Source organism: Marmota marmota, unplaced genomic scaffold, assembly GCF_001458135.2.
Source record: "Marmota marmota marmota unplaced genomic scaffold, marMar, whole genome shotgun sequence".
Classification (NCBI taxonomy): Eukaryota; Metazoa; Chordata; class Mammalia; order Rodentia; family Sciuridae; genus Marmota; species Marmota marmota.
Genome location: NW_026000207.1, coordinates 2,523,054 through 2,543,283, shown reverse-complemented (window position 1 = coordinate 2,543,283; position 20,230 = coordinate 2,523,054). Strand labels below are relative to the sequence as shown.

At 57.6% G+C, this 20,230-nt stretch overlaps 3 protein-coding genes and 1 long non-coding RNA gene across 13 annotated transcripts; 1 reads left to right on the top strand and 3 right to left on the bottom strand.

The window, feature by feature from the left end:
- Nucleotides 1-355: 355 nt before the first annotated feature.
- On the bottom strand, nt 356-1,935 carry LOC107158941. 2 transcript variants are annotated; one of them, XR_001505678.2, is made up of 3 exons: nt 1,692-1,849; nt 1,246-1,461; nt 356-676 (listed from the first exon to the last, which is right to left on the bottom strand). It is a non-coding gene; the product is annotated as an uncharacterized LOC107158941 (long non-coding RNA). The 2 variants fall into 2 exon arrangements; XR_007343278.1 differs by having other exon boundaries at nt 1,246-1,935.
- Nucleotides 1,936-1,938: 3 nt separating this feature from the next.
- Leng8 (leukocyte receptor cluster member 8) lies at nt 1,939-13,394 on the top strand. Of its 9 annotated transcripts, XR_007343271.1 has the most exons (18): nt 1,939-2,077; nt 3,473-3,565; nt 4,251-4,422; nt 4,796-4,897; nt 5,633-5,743; nt 6,486-6,738; nt 7,037-7,178; nt 7,431-7,634; nt 7,867-7,935; nt 8,039-8,317; nt 8,390-8,530; nt 8,620-8,905; nt 9,416-9,517; nt 9,604-9,672; nt 9,769-9,898; nt 9,977-10,184; nt 12,113-12,777; nt 12,868-13,394. XR_007343271.1 is itself a non-coding variant. In XM_015505376.2 (17 exons), exons 2-17 carry the CDS (start codon nt 3,528-3,530, stop codon nt 12,273-12,275), a joined length of 2,469 nt encoding a protein of 822 aa, XP_015360862.1. In that variant the 5' UTR covers nt 1,939-2,077; nt 3,473-3,527; the 3' UTR covers nt 12,276-13,394. The 9 variants fall into 9 exon arrangements, 8 of the variants coding, with proteins under 8 accessions (XP_015360862.1, XP_015360858.1, XP_015360857.1 ...); XM_015505376.2 differs by having other exon boundaries at nt 12,113-13,394; XM_015505372.2 differs by lacking the exons at nt 12,113-12,777; nt 12,868-13,394 and having other exon boundaries at nt 7,040-7,178; nt 9,977-11,885.
- Nucleotides 12,952-15,665, bottom strand: Leng9 (leukocyte receptor cluster member 9). Its single transcript, XM_015505392.2, is given in 2 exon segments — nt 12,952-14,668; nt 14,671-15,665. Coding segments are annotated over 2 exon segments (1,470 nt in total). The 5' UTR covers nt 14,900-15,665; the 3' UTR covers nt 12,952-13,427.
- Nucleotides 15,666-15,803: 138 nt separating this feature from the next.
- Nucleotides 15,804-19,410, bottom strand: Cdc42ep5 (CDC42 effector protein 5). Its single transcript, XM_048791686.1, is given in 3 exon segments — nt 15,804-16,080; nt 16,083-16,272; nt 19,335-19,410. Coding segments are annotated over 2 exon segments (393 nt in total). The 5' UTR covers nt 19,335-19,410; the 3' UTR covers nt 15,804-15,877.
- Nucleotides 19,411-20,230: the final 820 nt, after the last annotated feature.

Genomic DNA, 20,230 nt, shown 5'->3' with positions numbered 1-20,230 from the left:
CAGCGGTTCCACCTCTAAAAGCCATAACCATATCCTGACAGGAAAAGAGAACACAGCTAGAAGTAGATTAAGTGTACGTGTGTACACACAACGGAAGACCAACTCCAAGTCCATGTGCAAGCACAATTAACAGTGCCCAGCCAGCTTACTCTGCATCCAGGCAAAACTTCCTACCCAGACAGACCAGGGTGGGGATCCTACATGTGTGAAGGGACAGAAGTATTTTGAGAGAAATCCGATTATTTTTATGTTGTATATCCAGGTGGTGGTGTTGGGAGAAAAACTTTAATCAAGATAACAGAAGCCCAAAAGGGAAAAGACACCCTATTTGACAAATCATAGTATGAAAACAAAATGCAGTCAAAAAACAAGTTTTTAATCTGGGAAACTCTGTGTGATACATACGGCAAAGAAATACATTATTCTCAACACATGAATATCATCTGCAAAAACTATAGACAACAAAAAGCTCGATTTAAAAATTAGCAACTGAAGCAGGGCGCGGTGGAGCCTATAATCCCAGTGGCTCAGGAAGCTGAGGCAGGAGGATCAAAAGTTCAAAGCCAGCCTCAGCAAAAGTGAAGTGCTAAGCAGCTCAGTGAGACCCTGTCTCTAAATAAAATACAAAATAGAGCTGGGGATGTGGGTCAGCGGTTGAGTGCCTTGAGTTCAATCCCTGGTACCAAAAAGAATAAAAAAGTTAAAACAAAATTAGTAACTGAGACGAACATTCATGAAACAGAACTCCCAACACCATAAACAGGAGACGTGAAGCAACCAGCAGCTCCACTACTAGCTATGAAATTAGAAACGGGTCCTGTCCTGGGCTGCCCAGGAGCTGCAGGAAGAGCACTCCAACACACAGTCCAGAGGTTAGAACCACATCCTTTGAAAAAACGTACCCACTGATACATGAGAAAATCAAAACTGTGTAGACCCCCCCCCCCGCAATCCTGCTTTGGGGAATCAATTTCCAGAAAAAGCAGCACGCGCACCTAAGGATGTGCATCAGCAGCTGCTGGCGGCGACACTACTTTGACCTGCACAGCAAGGCTCTCTGAAGAAAGCACTTCTGGGGCTTCAGGGGAAGCTGGTGTCGGACAACCACAGCAGAGGGCCCAAGGGCAAGGGGGGCCCAGGATCAAGGGCCTGGCTGGCCAGGACCTTCCTGTCTTGCTACTCACCTCCCGCTGGGACCTCAGTGGCCTCTTCAAGCAAAAGGGTCTCACAAAGCGAGACACTCACCTCGGGCCTGACAGGTGCTCTGGGTTAGACCCGCACACAGGGAGCGGGAAAGGCGCTCAACGCACGGAGTCCGGCTCTCGGTGCGGGGACCGCAGGGGGGACGCGGGCGGAGGACGCACGACTCAGTAGGAGCTTTGCCACTTTCCCCATAAATCTGAATAATTATTCCGACGCAAGAAGTCCGGTAAAGTCGGGGTGGCATCTGCCGTGCTAATGCTAACGACAGGACGCGAAGCCTCTAAACGGGATGGCAGGCCGCCGCGGGGCGCCCTCGCCCGGGGGGCTGCCCGGCCGCCGGGGACCCAGCCCCGACGCCCGGCGGCCGACTCCCCCGGAGCGCCGTCCCCCGCCCCCTTCCGGGTGGAGGCCGCCCTCGCACCCTTCCCCCGAGCCCATCCCCGTCTCCCGGGCTCCCACGTCACTGTGCTGTGAATAGTCTCACAGACCTCGTCACTCCGGTCTACTCCTCAGGGAAAACAATGGCTACCCCAGGCGGAGTCAAAAAAAAAAAGGCTGCGTGCCACAGTGACGGGCCGGGAAACTCGGCCGCGATTGTTCCCTCGGGGCCACCATCCCCGCCCAGACTTCCGGCCTGCGGGTCCCAGCCCCCTCGTGCTTGCGTAGGCGGGAGGGCGGGCTCAAGCCCACTGGTGGTGGCCATTGGCTATTCAGGGAAGGGGGCGGGGCGAAGCCGCCGCATGACGTCAGGACGCCACGGTCAAGACGTCGAAGCCAAAGAAGACAGAAGCCAGCCGGGTGGCCGAGCGTTGTCGCGGCCGTAGTGCTACCGCCTTGGGCCGCTGCTGACGAGTCCCGGGAGCGAACGGTCCTGGTTGGTGTGGGGAGCGGTGGGAGGGCGGGGACGTTTTCCCTTTGGCTCTGCGCCCCGCGCCCCTGCGGCCTTCTTGGCCGTCGGGCCAACGGACGCCGCGCGAGCGTCGGCAGGGTGTGGCGGCGGCGGGCACTGCGCTTGCGCGCCGCGGGGGTGGGGACTCGCGGAGGCCCCGCGCGCGTGCGCGTCGAATGCGGCGGCCCCAGGCCCTTTGACGGCTGCCGGGCTGCGGGGGACGTTTCCCGGGCAAAGGCGGCGTCCTTCGCCCTCGCAGCTTGCGGGACCGCCAGGTGCCACCAGCATCATCGCCGGCCTCGCGTCTGCCCCGCACTGTAGCCCGTCTCCAGACCCCAGCCCTCACCCCGATCTACCTCCTCTCCAGTGTCCCACCTGCTTCCACGCAGGTTCTGGGTCTTTTTTTAATGGCTTCGCCTTTGTAAGACTTTACTCAGCTCCAGGCTCCTGTTTCCGATCCTTCAACTTCTTGTAAGACTGGGTGTCTGATGGGATTCATCTTAGTAGTCAGTTAACCTCTCCAGGAGTTCAGGCCCCGTAGTCCTTGTTTCTTTGCTTTTCTCCCAGTATTTCCCACCCGACTCTTAACGATTTTCTTAATATGTTTGGGGCCTCTTTAGTGTTCTCAAAGCATGTCCAGATCCCAACCAAGGGGATCACCCCTTCCGGCCCACGCCTACTTCTGCTTCTAGAAACCTCCAGTGCTGGTCTCTTCTCTGCCCTCAGGGCACCTTCAGAGATCAGCCTTTAGGTGCTTCCTGACAATCTGTTTCCTTACGTTGCGGTCCCCTATGGCATCCTTAGTCTCTGCACGCTTTTCAGGGGAACTTCCAGGAATCATCTTCTCCTTTAGAAATTTCCTCCATTCTCCTGTGTTCTCCCAGGTCCAGGTGCTCCCTCTTTGCAGTGCCCTGAAAGGCTTCCCTCTTTCCAACCTTCTGAGCCTTAGGGTCTCTCAAGCTTTGCTTGTTGGAGTATTCTCCTCCTCCTGTTTCCTCTCAGAACATGTATTCTCTGGAATTCTTTTCAGATCCCCTACCCTTGGCTGAGGTCCCCCATCCCTCCTTTGGGCTTCCCCCTGCCTGTCTCAGGGTTTCCCTCACATCCCCCTTTCCTAATGTGGACTTCAGGCCTTTTTCCTTGGGGGGAACTTCCTTGTTTTCCACCTGGAGCACTCCAGAGAGGCCAGAGCCTTCCGCTCATACTCTAGCTCCTCCATTCCATACCCAGAGTCCCCCTCGCATTCTTTACCCCAGTGGTTCCTTCTTAGATTCCCCTTTTCTGCCTGATTTCTCACGGGGTTCACCTACTTTTCTTGCTCGTTTTATGACATGTTTCTTGCTGTTTCTTGAATCTCCCAATTCATTCTTTCTCTCATAGATAGTGAAAAAGCAGTCTGGCTCCCGAGGTCCACCCCTTATACCCCAAGGTCCAGATGGCGGCCAACGTGGGTGATCAACGTAGCACGGATTGGTTAGTGGGGTAGAGGGACAGAGGCCAGCGGGGAGGGACAATGGAAGCAAGGCTCAGGGGTGTCTCCTTGGGTGGGATCTCATACAGCCTGAGGAAAGTGGTATAGCAGTTCTTGGGGTTGGGGTAGGGCACTTCTAGCCCCAAACACAAAGGGACACTACACTCTGGGTTGTAGTGTGGCAAGGCACGTCTTCCCCTCTGCGCCTTCATTTCAGAGAACTGTTAATTCTTCCAAGTAACTGTAGGGAGGAGGCAGCCTCTGACACTTAGTATGCAGTCATTGACCTTCTGTTAATTGCTTGTTTTTTTTTTTTTGTTTGTTTGTTTGTTTGTTTGTTTTCCAAAAAGCCTTATAACCTGCTGATCATGAGTAGTGTTAGACAGAATCCATCGATTCATAAAACACTGAGGCCTACTAGGTACAAGGCCTATGTTAAATTCTATGATACTGGCTACCCTTTTGTTTAAAAAGCTGTGTGCAAGACCCAGATTAGGCACCTTAAGCAGATGATTGCCTTTCATCCTTCACAGAGATCCCTGAAGCAAAAGCTGGTTATACTCATAGTGTAATTAGAAAATTTAGGGAGCTTAGGTATGGGATCCAGGGCCTGTTATTTGCCCCCTGTCATCTTGTCCAGTTGTGTGCAATGGGAAAACAAACTGATTCAATGTCCTCTTTCTGTAGGTCCTCTCAATACAGCATGGTGGCTGGCGCCAACAGAGAGAATGGCATGGACACCCCCATGCATGAGAACCCAGAGTGGGAGAAGGCCCGCCAGGCCCTGGCTAGCATCAGCAAAGCAGGAGCTGCCGGCAGCTCCAAGGCCAGCAGCAATGGGCCTGTGGCCGGTGCACAAGTGAGAAGCCACATGCCTGGGAACCCCGTGGGGTTTGCTGTGGGAGGGCCTCTGCCTGGTTTCCACCTGTAGCACTTGGATGGGGTACCCTGAGGGGGCAAAACAGGTGTTTTTCTGTTATCCACATCAGCTGAGGGGGGAAAGGTCTATTTCCTTGAGGCAGCCAGAGCCTGATGTTGCCCTGAAGAGGGAAGTCATGCTCCTGGTTCAAAGGTGCCAAGTCTGAGAGCAGAGATAAGTTCTCTTTACAGAGATGGGCTTAGTTCCCTCCTTGGCATACACCCATCAGTAAAGAGGCCCGGCTTCCTGGGAGCCATGGTGCCTATGGGCTCCTGCTGCCCAGTGCTCACGGCATGGTGCTCCTGTTTTGCAGTACGTGTCTCAGGCAGAAGCCTCGGCTTTGCAGCAACAGCAGTACTACCAGTGGTACCAGCAATACAACTATGCCTACCCCTACAGCTACTACTATCCCATGGTGAGTGCCCTCTGCAGGGCAGGGCACCTCGTTGTGGGCCAGGGGGGGTTGATAGAGTGGAGAGAACAGGCATGCTGCCCGAAACCCACTAGCTCACAGCCCATGAGGCAAGGCCTGTATGGCCCTCAAGGCCTGCAGGCTCCTGCGTGCCTGGTTCTGACCTCTCCCCTCTTCGAGTTCTGCTTATTGCTGTGAAACCTTGACACGAGCACACACCAAGTCCACCCATGCTTTGCTTTGCTGTAGCTCTCTCCTCTGTGCTTTTCCTGAGGAGGTCTCTGCTTGAGAAGTGTCCTCAGAGAGCTGCTCCCTGCCAGACCATTACCTAGAGCAGGGTTCGCACCTGGGTTCCTTTTCTTTACTCTGTTTTCCTTCGTGATACTACACAGAACATGCTTCGTGTCTGCACCTATCGCTGTGCATGTGTCTAGCACAGGGTTTGTTATAAAGCATGGGTTTTTGCTTTTTGTTTCTTTGTCACGGGATTTAGGATTGAGTTGGCAGTGGTGTTTGTTGAATGGAGCTTGTAAGAACTGTCATAAGTGGGACATGGGATCAAAAGAGGTTTAACTTTTCCTTTGTTTCTTTGACGTATGAGGAAGGATTTGGTGTGTTTGTATAGTGGATAGAACAAGGGTGAGAGATGAGTAGAGAGGCTTAGATTGTGCACAGTTCCCAGCAGACAGGCGGACAAGGACAGCTTGCCATTAACCCTTCCTCCTGTGCCTTTGGCAGAGCATGTACCAGAGCTACGGCTCCCCCTCTCAGTATGGGATGGCCAGCTCCTATGGCTCAGCCACGCCCCAGCAGCCATCGGCACCCCAGCACCAAGGGACTCTGAACCAGGTAACACCATGCCTGGCCAGCTGCCAGGCCGGCTAGAGGAGGGATGTCAGCTTTGAGGGGCCAGCAGTAAAGAGTCTTCTGCTGTTTAGGCTGTTCACCATTTCTCTTTTTTTTTTTTTTTTTGCTGCCACTCAACTCCTGATCTAAGAAGGAGGAGAGCAAAGCATAATTTTGAAATTAGGGTGGGTGTAGGGCTTGGGCAAGGCCAGGGGCTGCAGCATTGGAAGAGGGTGGGAGCTATTTGTCATGTGGCGCCTGTCTTCCCTTTTTCCCAACATGCGTGCACACGCCTGCACACACAGATCTGCATTCTGGCTTTGCATTTAATGTGCAGCTTGGAGGGATGGTGCATGGGAGCCAGATAAACCTTGGTTTGACTCTGGCTCTCTCACCCCCATATGATTTCTTAGAAGCCTTGTGACTCTCATGTCTCAGTCAGCTGTTTGAGGTAGGGAGGGTTCCTGGGAATACTGGTAGTCAAATGGGTCTTAGTTGTGCGAGGTCAGAGACCAGGAGAATGGGGGCTTCCAGTGGCTGTTAATGCTGGGGACTCGCTCTTCAGAGTAGGAACGCTGACAGCTGCCAGCCAACAGCTGGGGCCCAAGACACTTGCTCAGGCTCTCCCTGTTCTCAGTCTCCCAGCCGCACCAAGGGTGGTTAGTCAGAGCACTCACCCCAGGAGTCACTGGGGATGCGGACTGAGCGCGGGGCCCTCACCTTCAGTTCCTGCTTCCTTCTGCAGCCCCCAGTCCCTGGCATGGACGAAAGCATGGCTTATCAGGCCTCTCCACAGCAGCTGCCTGCAGCCCAGCCCCCTCAGCCCTCCAACCCCCCACATGGGGCCCATTCTCTGAGTAGTGGGCCTCAGCCTGGAACAGCTCCAGCCACACAGCACAGCCAGGCGGGGCCCCCTGCAGGCCAGGCCTATGGGCCACATACCTACAGTGAGCCTACTAAGCCCAAGAAGGGCCAGCAGCTATGGAACCGCATGAAGCGTAAGTTGGCAAAGCTGTGGGAAGTCTGAGGGTGGCGGGTAGGGACCCTCCTAGAGCTCTGAGCTCCTGGGTGTGAGATGCATAGGGTGCCCCTTGTCTGGGTGTCAGAGTGGTCCTGAGGCTGGGGGGAGCTGCTCCCAACTAGGTGTGTGTGCTTTTCCTGGGCCTTTCTCTGGAGTGTGACCTCTCCAGTTCCCGAATGCCTGGTTCCTTTTGCTGTTGACACTTCTGCATTCCGGGGGAGCCCCAGGAGTGTCTGGGAGGAAGGGCCTAACCCTAGTGTCTGCCACCTTCACAGCAGCCCCTGGGACTGGAGGTCTCAAGTTCAACATTCAGAAGCGGCCCTTTGCTGTCACCAGCCAAAGCTTTGGCTCCAGTACAGAGGGCCAGCACAGCAGCTTTGGGCCCCAGCCCAATCCGGAGAAGGCCCAGAACCACAGGTGACGGTCACCTCTTTCCCATGCCTGCCTCTGTGCTGTATGCAGTCTGTGCTCTGGCAAGCTCCCTCCCAGAGGCCGTTTGCTCCTCCAGAGGGGGGAAGCTTCATTCCTGGGGTTGCCCCAAGCACTAAGTGAGGCAGGGAAGGAATACTCAGGTTGTATCTGGCTCACTTGCCAGCTGAGTGGCCACATGAGGGTCTGCTTGGGTTTCGGGTCCTCCTGGCTGAGGGTCCTGGTCTGCCTTCCCCATAGCGGGCCTTCCACCCGTGGGAACCTATCTGGGAAGCCTGACGATTGGCCCCAGGACATGAAGGAGTATGTGGAGCGATGCTTCACTGCTTGCGAGTCCGAGGAGGACAAAGACCGGACAGAAAAGCTGCTCAAGGAGGTGCTGCAGGCCCGGTTGCAGGATGGCTCAGCCTACACCATCGACTGGAGCCGGGAGCCGCTGCCTGGGTCAGTCTGGGTGGGAGGGTGGTACTGCAGGGGCAGAGCTCCCAAGTACTGGGCTGGAGACCTGGGCCCAGGAGCCAGCAGCTCCAGAGAGAAATGAGCCAGAAAGCTGCAGCCCGGGGCATGAAGTCCTGGGTTGGAGGGTGTAGTGTGGTAGTGGCCAGGAGGCCAAGGTCGGGGTCCCAGGGTGGGGAGAGCTGTGGGCTGGGGTGACATGCACTGCTTGGTGGTTAAGAGCACAGCCTGGACACAAAGAACCTTGGGCTTGCTCCCTTTCCTGCACCACGGCATCCACATGGCCTGGGTAAGTGCCTTTCCTGTGAGGTGGTGCCCTGGGCTGGGTGAGCGGTCTGTGATCTGCTGGTTGGCTGCCAGGTTGGTGATGCCCTGCCCTGCTGTATCCTCAGGCTGACCAGGGAGCCTGTGCCTGAGAGCCCCAAGAAGAAGCGGTGGGAGGCCCCTAGCAGCCTTCACCCTCCCAGGGGGGCAGGATCAGTGACCAGGGGCGGGGGTGCCCAGTCCCAGCGAGGGACGCCAGGGGCCGGGGGTGCTGGCCGAGCCCGGGGCAGCAGCTTCGCCAAGTTCGGCAACCGTAATGTCTTCATGAAGGACAACAGCTCTTCCTCCAGCACGGACTCCCGCTCCCGCTCCTCCTCTAGGTCCCCCACCCGCCACTTCCGGAGAAGGTGCGCAGCCTTGGGTTGGAGGGTGGCTGGGAAGGACTGTTCGAGGCGTGACCCGCCTGCTTCCTTGTGCAGTGACTCCCACTCGGACTCTGACAGCTCCTACTCGGGCAATGAGTGTCACCCTGTGGGCCGCAGGAACCCACCCCCCAAGGGCCGGGGAGGTCGGGGGGCCCACATGGACCGGGGCCGAGGCAGGGCGCAGCGTGGGAAGAGGTAAGGCTTTGGGTGGGGCTATGTCCCAGGCCTGGGCTTCCAGGTGGCCAGGGGTGCCTGCCTCCTTCACCCGCCTGGTCTCTTCCCAGGCATGATCTGGCTCCTAGCAAGCGAAGCCGCAAAAAGATGGCAGCGCTGGAGTGTGAGGACCCAGAGCGCGAGCTGAAGAAGCAGAAGCGGGCAGCCCGCTTTCAGCACGGGCACTCCCGCCGCCTGCGCCTTGAGCCCCTGGTGCTGCAGATGAGCAGCCTGGAGAGCAGCGGGGCTGACCCTGACTGGCAGGAGCTGCAGATCGTGGGCACCTGCCCTGACATCACCAAGCACTACCTGCGTCTCACCTGCGCCCCTGACCCTTCCACCGTGCGCCCTGTGGCAGTAAGTCCCCAGCAGGGCAGGTCTGCCCCATGAAGTGCTGGCACCAGGCCTGGGGGGCCAACCTCAGGAGGGTGGCAGAGGACATGGGCCGGGCTGTGTGGGTGTGGCCCAGGCCATGGGAAGACCTCCACCCTGCGGGTCGCCACACTGGCAGATTGTTGTCCAGGAGAACTCACGGCAGACCTGTGCCTGGGCCCCTGCCGTTGAGGACTCACAGCCTTGCCGGAGGATTACTTGGCCTCCCTGCGCCTTGGCCCCCTCCCTGTGCGTCAGAGAGTACAGTCTGTACCATGCACGTAGTGGAGCTGGGTGGCCACAGGAGAAGGCACTTAGGCCCTGTGTGTGCAGGAGCCGAGGGGTGGTCTGTTTTGGCGTGTGTACGTCTTTGCTCATTTGCGGTGCAGTGGAGTCACGAGCATGGGTTTGATGTTCTGTCGCACAAGTGGAAGGGGGATGGCCTGGACATGTCTGCGCCATCCCTTCTTGAGTTTGGATTCGATTCCCTGCTAGGTTTTGAAAAAGTCGCTGTGCATGGTGAAGTCCCACTGGAAGGAGAAGCAGGATTACGCCTTTGCCTGTGAGCAGATGAAGTCCATCCGGCAGGACTTGACGGTGAGGTGGACACTGGGAGGGACCCTTGTAGGCTGCCCTGCCGATTCTCCCTGCCCCGTGCAACTCCTGCTCTCCCCCTGGCCCAGGTGCAAGGCATCCGCACAGAGTTCACGGTGGAGGTATATGAGACCCATGCCCGCATTGCCTTGGAGAAGGTGGGTGATTGGTGAAGGCCTACCGCTTCCTCCCTAGCAGCTAGCTGTTTGCACCTGCCTGGGCCTTACCATGCTCCTCCATGCCCCTGCCCTCAGGGTGACCACGAAGAGTTTAACCAGTGCCAGACACAGCTCAAGTCGTTGTATGCTGAGAACTTGCCAGGCAACGTGGGCGAGTTTACTGCCTACAGGATCCTCTACTACATCTTCACCAAGAACTCTGGAGGTGGGAGCGCAGCCCCAGGTGGGAGGACACCGTGCGCAGGTGGTGCCCTGCCACCTGACATGTGTGTCTTCGGCCCAGACATCACCACAGAGCTGGCGTACCTCACACGGGAGCTGAAGGCAGACCCTTGTGTGGCCCACGCGTTGGCGTTGAGGGCAGCATGGGCCCTGGGCAACTACCACCGCTTCTTCCGGCTCTACTGCCATGCACCCTGCATGTCTGGCTACCTCGTGGACAAGTTTGCAGACCGGGAGCGCAGGGCTGCCCTCAAGGCAATGATCAAAACGTACGTGGCGCTGTGCTCTCCTGCCCTCTGTACTGTGGCCTTGCCAGGCCAATGCCCTCCACTCGCCCCTGGCCTTCCAGTCCCATCTGCTACTCATCTCCCCACCCTCCTGTACTCACCTCATTGCTTTCCTCCTCACACCACAGTCCTTGGCCCTCTTCTGTCTCTTCTCCACCTCTTACCTCAATACTCCCAGCTCTCTTTCCCACTCTCTGTGTCTTTCTTTCTCTCCTGTTCATGTCACCATGGACCTGGTCATCCTCACTTCTCTCCGGGTTCTTGGCACCCCTTCCAGGGCCTCTGCCCACCCATTGTACTCCTTACTTGCTCCTGGCCTAGAGATGAACTGGGGGGGGGGGTGCTGGGGGCCTCTCTTCCACTGAGACAGGCCCTGCTTCTACTCAGCTTCTTTGGGAATGCCAGACGGGTTGGAGGATAGGTGTGGTGAGGGCCAGCCACACTGGGGTGCTGCCGAAAGGCCTCGGTTGGGCAGGTCTTGCTGACAGAGTGTGTGCCTTACTCTTTTGGCCTGGGGAAGCCATGTTTGACTCATGTGTAGACTCCCTGTTCTCAGTTGGAGTTGAGATGCCCCCAGGGGACATTGGGCACCATCAGGAGACATTTCTGATTGTCACACTAAGGAGGATGCACCTGGCATCTGGGGGACAGAGGCCAGGGGAGGATGCTCCACATTTTGGTGTACAGGATACCCTGCAGTCATCCAGGCCCAGTGTCAGTCTTGCCTCGGGTTGAGGAGTCCTGGTCTGGCAGCCTGAACACCAGGCAAGGTAGTCTGGCCTTCCTCACGAAGGCAACAGGGTGGCAACTAGGATGGCTCGGAGTAAGGGGCGCACCATCAGCTTGAAGTTCAGGAAACCCATTCTGGGATCTAGTTCCAGTCAAGCCTGCGTAAGGGAGAGGCTGAGCCACAATAGGGACTGTGGGCACCATGCCAGGGATGTGGTCACTAGCTGGGGAGGGAGTCAGGGGGCTCAGCCCCGTGTGGCCTGATGGGCCCCTTGGTGGGCAGCCCTTGAGCTGTACTGCTGCACACGGGGTGTGATTGGCAAGTGATTGTTTCCTTATTAATTTATAGATACTCAGCCATGGCCATGGCAGCATAACCAGGAATGGCCCTTGTAGGTGGGGCTCTGGCCTATGGTTGACCTTATTCTCTCAGCGCCTTCCCCCTGTGAAGTTGGCACAGCTCTTCCTGGCAGGCAGACCTCAGAGCCATGTCCCTGCAGGGACTGGGAGGTCAGCTCAGGTGGCAGATGAGCAGGCTGTCCTGTCCTAGGGCCACAGGAAGCAGGGCTTTGCAGGCAGACCCTTTTCCAATATGTAGTGCCTCTGGCTCACTTGGTGCTGCTTCCTGTGCCTGTCAGGCAGAGTGACAGTCTGTAGAGCTCACAGGCAGCTCTGGACAGCTGTTTCCTGGCACTGTAACACATGTACAATGAGTAGTGTAGCATAATTGGAACCAAAAGTCATTATGTTAGGGGTCTGTGGATGAGTGTTGGCCAAGCACCTGTGCCCAGCTTCCGGGGGCACTCTGACCCATAGGGCAGCAGCAAGGGCTCCCCAGGTAGCACTGTTGGCCCTCCCATGCCCACGCACTACTCCCTGTCTGGCTCTTGCCCCTCAGCCAGTGGAGGAGCCAGCTGGGCCCTTCCCCTCCTGTCCCCTCTCCTTCCTGGACAGGTAAGTGAGGGCAAGGGGGGGCACACTGGGGACTGGGGTCACCAGCCTCACCCCAGGTTCCCCCAAGCCCCAGTGGGGGGGAGGCTGGGAGGTGCAGGGGGAGCCAGCAGGGATTGTGCCGAGGAACAACACTCTGGGTGCCCGGCTGGGGGCACCCGCTCCCTGCCTGTGGGGCCCTCCCTGCCCACTCGCCAGCGGCCTCATCACTCTCTCCTCTTGTCTCGTAGCTTCCGCCCTGCGCTGCCAGTCTCCTACCTGCAGGCCGAGCTGGCCTTCGAGGGCGAGGCCGCCTGCCGGGCCTTCCTAGAGCCCCTGGGCCTGGCCTACACGGGCCCGGACAACTCCAGCATCGACTGTCGCCTCAGCCTGGCGCAGCTGCCAGCCTTCTGAGCACCCAGCGAGGATGGGGCGGGGGCAGGGGCTGGGGCCCCCAGTGCCACCTTTGCGGATTTTGTTTTTGAGCCATGGACTTGGGTTGTAAATTAATTTGTGGGGAGTGGGCTCCAGGAAGAGCCGCCATCCCTGCCCCCGTTTCCCACCGGGGAGTCTGTACAGAGATTTTTCTACATTTTTATTTTTTGCCTCAGAGGGACGGGTTGGGGAGGGGGGGGCCATGGAGGTTGGGGACATGGTCTGCAGGCTTGTCTGTCCCCTTTTCACCTCCACTAATGCTGTCTCAGTGTTTTTTCTCTCTCTCTTTCGAGCTTCTACTCCGGTACCCGACCCGGCGCGCTGGCCCATCCCATGCCGGGGGGCCAGCGGAAAGAAGACAGGCCGTCCAGCCCGCGCCCGCCTGCAGTGGGGTCACCAGCATACCAGCCCACGCCCGCTGCCTCGTCTGCCTCTTCACAGACTCTTGTTGCCCAGCCCTCTGGGGCCTCAGTGTTTTGGGGTGAGGGGAGCTGCTTAGAGACTATGCCCCGCCCTTGGCCCCTCACCCCAGAAATGCCAACGCCATCATCTCCTCCACCACCACCACCAGACCAGCGCCACCACACCGCACTGAGGACTCCGGAGGCCATCGCGGGACCTGCCGGCCGGGCCGCCTCGTCTCAAGTTGTATTAAGTTGTCTCCGTGTCCCCTCCTTCCTCGCCCCCAATGTTTCTTCTGATTTTTTTTTCCCTTTCCCTCCCCTCCTGCTCCCAGTCCTCCCTGGCTCAGCACAGGTAAACCGGTCACCCTCCCTCCCTCCCGCCTTCATGGATCACCAGCTCACGTCATGTTTCCTTCTCTTTTCTTTGTGTGTGTGTTTATTTAAGTTATTTTTTCTTCTTCCTCCCCTTTTCTTTTCGGTCCTCCCTTCCTCTTCTGCCATGTAACTGGAGGATGTGCTATGAGTTTGCAAACAGCTGGACTGTCAGGCTGCTTTTTTTCCAGATGTCCCTCCTCTGCCTCCCTCCCCTCCTTCCCTTCCCTTCCCCTCCTTCATTCTTTCCTTGGAGCACTGAGCACCATTTGGAAGCTTGAGAGATACCAAAATTAAACAGAGAGAGAGCACAACCCCACAAGCACTGTCCTTTCTGCCTGGCCTGTGTCCCCCTTCACTGTGTGGATTCAGTGTGTGGCCCCAGGGGTATGTCAGCTAGGGACTGGTAGGTGCTACCTGCCTTCCCCATGCGGCACAGCCAGACTCGCCCCAGGGGCTGGCTCTGCAGCTCTTGGTCCAGGCGGAACCTGGGCTCTGGGAGGTGGACTTGGGAGCCATGGGGCACCTTGGCCAGGGTGAGGTGGGGATGTAATCCCCCCCGGGGCCACAGCACTCTCAGCCCCTCTGCCTCCAGCCTCTGGCTGAGCACGTGGGCCATGCCTTCCAGTGTGGGGGACGGTGGGGCACAAAGTACATGGTGGCTCAGGAGCACTAAGTCTTTAAACCGAAGCTGCCAGGGTGCTTGAAGCCCTGGGGCCAAGAGGGCCCGTCTCAGAGCCCCGACTGCGGCTGCCTCCTCCCCTGGGCCTGCCAGCCGAAGAAGGGCCAGTGTCAGGTGCAGGGCATGTGTGGGCACCAGGAAGGCAGCACAGGACGGGTCGACTTGGACCAGGCGCTCCTGGGCTTTGGCTACTTCTGCCTGCAGCCCCAGATCGCTCATCATGAGGGCCACGAAATGTGTAGGGCGGGGTTGGCGAGGGGCCACAGCTCTAGCTGGCCAGTCCCTTTCACCGTCCTCTGGCCAGTCCTCTACACCCCACTCCATATCCATCTCCCCAACAGACATTCCTGGGGCTGCCGGCGACTGCACCTCCCTGCTTGGTAGCATTGTGGCTCCGGGGGGCGCTATTGCCTTCAACGCCCCTATTGCCCTCTCTGTTTCTGCGAGATGCCTCCTCGGGACTGATGGTCCCGCGTCGGTGGTCCCGCTCGGCCGCGGCTCCGTGGCTGTCTCGCACTCTCTTCCTGGTTTCTCCAGGTCGGATTCCCGGAGCTCCGTCCAGTCCGGGTTTCTGCTCGCTCCCTCGGGAGCAGCCTGGCTCTCCCGCCCCGCTGGGGCCTCGCAGGTTCTCTCGTGGTCCGGGGTCTCCTGTGCGTCCTCGCCATCAAGTGCGTCCAGGATGGTGGGGCCCCGGCCGGCCGCTGATCCCGAGCCGAAGACGAGGTCGGTGCGCGAGGCGCGGTCCCACACCAGGCGGCCGCGGAAGCGGAAGTAGCGAACGCGGTGCTGCGGCACGGCCAGCACGCCCGGCCCCAGCGCCGCCAGCGGCTCGTCCCAGCAGAAGGCGCTGAAGGGCTCCTCGCGCACACCCAGGAAGCGGTCGACGTAGCCCACCGAGAAGTCGGCGGGGTCGAGCGCGGGTCCCAGCGGATGCGCTGGATGACGGCCGCGGCAGTGCGCAGCGGCGGCTTCTTGGTCCCCGTCTCCGGCTGTGCCCCGCGGCCAGGCGGCGCCTGGGCGCCGGGGTGCGGCTGGCGGCAGCGGGCGCCGAAGCGACAGCGGCCCTCCAGGAAGAAGCGGCAAGCTGGCGGGGATGCGGGGTCCTCGCTGGCGCCCTCCGGCAGCAGTCCTGGCTGCCCGGCCATCGCCGTGGGTGCTGAGGTCTCAAGGGATCCCTGCTGGCACGGCGCCGCGCTGGAGTTTGGCTCTAGCCGCTGGCGACCGCACCACACCCGGTACCTTAGCCCCCGTTGTCCCGGGCACCTAGTCCTTCTGATTTACAGAGCTCCGCCCCCAGTTGGTTGATCAGCATGTCCCCGCCCCCTGGGAGGTTTTGGAGGGACTGGCCCCGCCCCCAGGGTGATTTACACTTGCCTCCCGTCTGGGGTTCCCTAAGCCTCCCGGCCCCGCCCCTAGGCCAGCGGTGGACACCCCTACTCCGACCCCCTGTGCCTCAGAGCCGGCCGGAGGGAGCCTGGCCCCACCCGCAGTTCAGCATTCGCAGGTGCAGTCTTGCGCCTCTGGGAACTCAAAGGTCCCCAGACGCCTACAGGCTCAGGCTGAAGTTTGTGCCCAGACTTGGGCGACCCATCATTTGAGGACTTGGCCCTCTGCACCGGAACCACGCCCCTTGAGGCTCCAAAGGGGTACCCAGTTGTTTCCCTCTGCGACCACTCCCAGAATAAATGGTGGCCCCACCCTGTCGGGGCCACCTGAGACGCTCGGGGCAAGGCCGCAGTGGCTGCCAGGCCTCGGTATTCTGCAGCCTCGCCGGGGCTGCGTCTGAGGCCCGGCACCTAGACCCGGGGGCAGTGTTTCTCGGTCAACATTTGATGAATGAAAGAGGCAGTAGGAGCGGCCGGTTCGCGCCCGGCTCCCTAAGGCCAGGAACGGCCTGGCCACGCCTCGGGGGCCCTTAAAGGAGCCGCATCTCACCATTACTTGCCAATCATCGACCTAGTCTGGATGACAAGCACAACTCTCAAGTACTGGGGCCCCACAGTCTTTTCTTCTCCTCTCCCCTTACCCGCCAAAGTGAACAGACAGAGCCCGGGCGCAAACCTTAGCCGTTTTATGTGCGCAGAAGTGGGGTGCCGGTAGGGAGGGCGCGGGGAACCTGACGCCTACAGACCAATGACATCGTCCAGCTCGAGGTCGGCGTTGGGGCGGCAGCGGGCCCTGGGGTGCTGCGCCTCGAGACGCGCGTCCACGTCGGGCTTGACGGCCGCGGCGCGCTCCGCGTCCATGACTCCCAGCACGGCGTCCAGCATGGAGGGGCCCAGGTCCAGGTGGAAGGACAGCAGCGGGTCGGCGGGAGCCGATGGGCGGGCGGAGCGCAGGGTTCGGAGGGTGGTCCGCCGCCGTGGCGGCTCAGGAAGGAGGTGTCCCCGAAGGCGTCGCCGCCACGCCCCACGTGCAGTGTGTGCCGGAAGTCGCCGAGCGGCGCCGAGATGGACAGCGCGCCGCGCTCGGTCCTCTTCTTGGGCTGTGCGGGGCCCAGCTGCTTCAGCACCGGCATCTGTGGGGTCACAGGCGGTCAGCGCCGCATCTCTGGGAGCCCTGCCCAGCCCTGCCCCGCAGCCGTGCGGTCCTCGCGAAGGATGCTCTTCGCTAGGACAGGGTGGTGGTAGGGTGATTATTCAGATTTTACAGGTGGGGAAACTGAGGCTCTGAGAGGTCCAAGGTCAGAGATACCTGGACTCAAATCTCAGATTCAGATTTAGGCCTGCCTTACTCCAAAATGCGCAAGGCGCTCTGCTGATTGTCCTGAGAACTGATATTAGAACTTTCCTGTAGGTCAGGCAGAAAGAAGCTCCTCCACATTCCCTGCACAATGCTTCCCAACCTGACAGGTAGAAACTCCAGCTAGATGAGTCTGGAGATTCCCCAGGACCCATCCTTGCAGACAGGCCCTACTTTGTCCACTAGGGAAGGCAGGTTTAGTGTACACACACACACACACATACGCGCGACACACGAAGAGGCACAAAAGCCATAGCAAGTTCTAATTGGGGAGGTTTGGGGGTTGGGGGATGCTAATATTTGCACAGCGTTTTGTAATTTAAATGATGTGGTTTGAGAGACCATGACCTAACAATACAATCCTCATACTTTGTAAAAAACTAATAATTCGAACCCCTCTTGGGTTAAAAATGGCAGCACGACACATATTTGAAGCCAGCTGCTTGAGAACTGTAGACTAGGTGCACTCTTGCTCTTTGGGATTGGACAGCAAACGGAAGTGCAGCCAGCCTCCGCCATGTCCTGGAACTGGGCAGTTTTTTATGGAACTCCTGGGAAGGACTTTGTTTTCACAGTCACAGTTATTATGATGAAAAGCCTTTGTTGTTGTTTCAATCGAAGCCCTGCCCTTTGCCAACTATATGAATTGAGATCTATTAATCTTTCTGTTTTCCTATCTATAAAGTGGATGAAATAATACTGCTTTCCTTACAGAGCACATAGCAAAGCTCCATTAAATAAAACAATATTTATAATTGTGCCAGCTGTAACTGCGTGCAGCAATGACAGAGGCTGAGGCAGAGGACCCCAAGTTTAAGGCCAGCCTTAGCAACTTAGTCAGACCCTCACCTCAAAATAAATAAATAAAAATGAGAGCTCAGCAGTAGTGCATCCACTGGTTCAATCTCCAGTACTGGGCGGGGGGGGGGGAGAGATGTTAGCCAGTTGGCAGAGCTAGTAGGCTAGTATTGGGGGAAAATGTTTCCCCAAACAAGTGTGAAACAGTGTAGAACAAAGATAAGACTTGGTAAAACCGAATGACCAAACAATGCAGCCAACATTGTTTTTAGTGACCAGGATTCTGGGGTATATCAGCAATAGTGTGGAAAAAAGTACAGCAGAAAGAACTTTAAATAGTTTAGATGGATGTATTCTAAGTACTGCCCTACACACACACACGCACACACACACACACACTTTGCATTTTTTTCCCTCTGGGGAAACCGGTCTTGATTTGCCATCTCCCCAGTATTTATCACATTTCTCCAACCTTAACCTACATGAATAAATACACCTTTATTGTAACCCAGCATGCAACCACTCTTCCCTCCTCCCCTATAAAAGAAACAAAATCTTTATGAAATAAGGCAGTCCTTACATCATGGTAACTACTCTGATCCATTCTCTTTTAACATTTTATTTTTAAATGATCAACTCATTAAAGGATCTCCGTCCATAATTTAAAGGTCCTCTCTAGGTGCCAAGCAGTGCCCTTTATCTCAGCACTTGGCTCTGCATGAGTTGGGGGTGAAAGGTGGATCAGGAAGCCAGCCACCCAGGGTAGGCTGTGGCTGTGCCCAGGGCTGTGAAGCCCTGGGTAAACTGCTTAGCCTTTCCCACATCATTTCCTCATCTGGGAAATGGAATGATACGAATATAATACTTCAGAGTCTTTTGGCAAGGATTGGTGAGATGCTGCCAATCCCAATCTGAGCGTAGTAGCAGCACTCAGTGAAATGTTTAAGAAAGGCTGAAGGGAGTCCACCTCGGGTCATTCCCCCAGGTCCCAGAGAAGGAAACCAGCCAGAAGAGGACCCCTGACTTGCCTAAGCTCACAAAGCCAGCTCTGTGGGACTCCAGAGTCCTGCTAGGGCTCCTTCCACTGCCTGCTCCTCTTGAACTCACCACTCCCCTGCAGCTCCCTCTGCCCCCTTTTCAGGGCGCCCGTTGTCCTAGTGCCACACGGGGGCAAGGTAGCTGCCTTCCAGCACCGGGTAGCGCTTTAAGATGGTGGTTTCTGACATCATGCATGCTTGGCTCAGATTGTCATTTCCTTTTGGTGGCATCCTGAACAAGTTCCTCAGCCTAGCCCTGGGTTTACCCTCTGAAAACCAGGCACATCATGAAGCACACTGGCCACACTTGCCTTTTATTTCCAAGGCACTTATTCTAGATCAAGCACTGGTCTAAGTGTTTCACAGGATGAACTAATTCATTTAATCCTCAAAACAACCAACTAGGGGGAGACTGAGATTCTAATGTCCATTTTACAGAAGTGTGATGGCTGCAATACAGAGAGGCTGGGTATCTTGCCCTAGGTCACACAGGACTAAATGTTGCAGGGCAGATTTGGCACCCAGGCAGATGAACTCCCGAGTCTAAGGATGATATCATATGCTTATAGCCACGGGGTTGTGCAATTGCCCGGGTTCAATCTGATACAAACGCCAAGCATGCCCTTGCACCGTTAGATGTATGTGGTTTTCTTTTCTCTTTTTCATTTTAGATGAGGAAAGAGTTTTCCAATGCCACCTATTCTCCTAGCTAGCCCCAGAGACCCTGGGCAAGTCACTCCCTCCTCCCAGCCTGGGTGTCCTCTAGATCAAGGGCTCTAATCGCCCCCTAGCAGGGTTGTAGGGCTTCGGGCGGGCGATGAGGTCATGCTTGGAAAAAGTTCGTCACTGGCCACATCTCGTACAGAGGGGCTGTTGTTTGGGACACACCAAACAGGCCCAGAGCAGGCCGCCCAGGCTGCAGGCCCTCCACCGGCCGCCCCCTCTTTCCTGCCCCCCGCAGGGCCCGACCCAGCTGCAGGGGTGGAGGGCACCGCCGGCTCACCTCTGCCCAACAGGGCGGAAACCACCGGCTCCGGATCCCGCCGGACTGGTTCTCAGACCCGAGGGAGAGGCGGGAACAGGGGNAGCTTTCTTATTTCTCCTGTAGGGGAGGGGGGCACTCCTCCCTCGGACCCAGGGGTCCAGGCCCAGCCTCCTCCCCCAGACCCAGGGGTCCAGACCCAGACCCCCTCCCTGGACCCAGGGGTCCAGGCCCAGCCTCCTCCCTCAGACCCAGGGGTCCAGGCCCAGCCTCCTCCCTCAGACCCAGGGTCCAGGCCCAGTCCTAGCCCACCCTAGCAAGCCCTGGCATAGGCTTTCTTCTTTACCTGCAGGAGAACCGTCAGCCCCTCTCGGGGGCCATGGAAGGAGTCCAAGCAGGAGCCAAGTCACACCTAGTTCTCCGTCTGGCTCTGTTCCTTGTTCCTGGGCAGAGAGGGTTAAGCCACAAGCCCCTCCCAGCGTTCCTTATCCCCAAAAAGTTTGCCTCCAGGATTTAAAGGACTAGGAAGCAGTGGTGCAAGAGCTGAGGCCCCTCCGCTGGCTCTGGGGCAGGAGGCCAGGACTGGGTGTGCTCTACACGCAGAGGGCTGGGGGTGGATGCGCTGGGCCCTCCCACTGCCCAGCTTGGAATTTCCTGACACTGGGGAAGTCTGGCTGTTTAGCAGTAATTTAGAGTAATTTCTTCCAGATTGCAGCTGGTGGGGGAGTGCCTGTGTGCAGATTGGGAGAGGGAGAGAGACAGAGAGAGAGTCACTAAGACCAGCAGAAGAATGAAAGGGTCTGCAGAGGGACAGTTTGAGCCCTGCTGTGGGGCACCCCCTAGACAACTGTCCCTGACTGAAGCCACCCTCCATAGAAAGATCATTCCATCACTGTGAGCATCTGTTTATGGTGAAG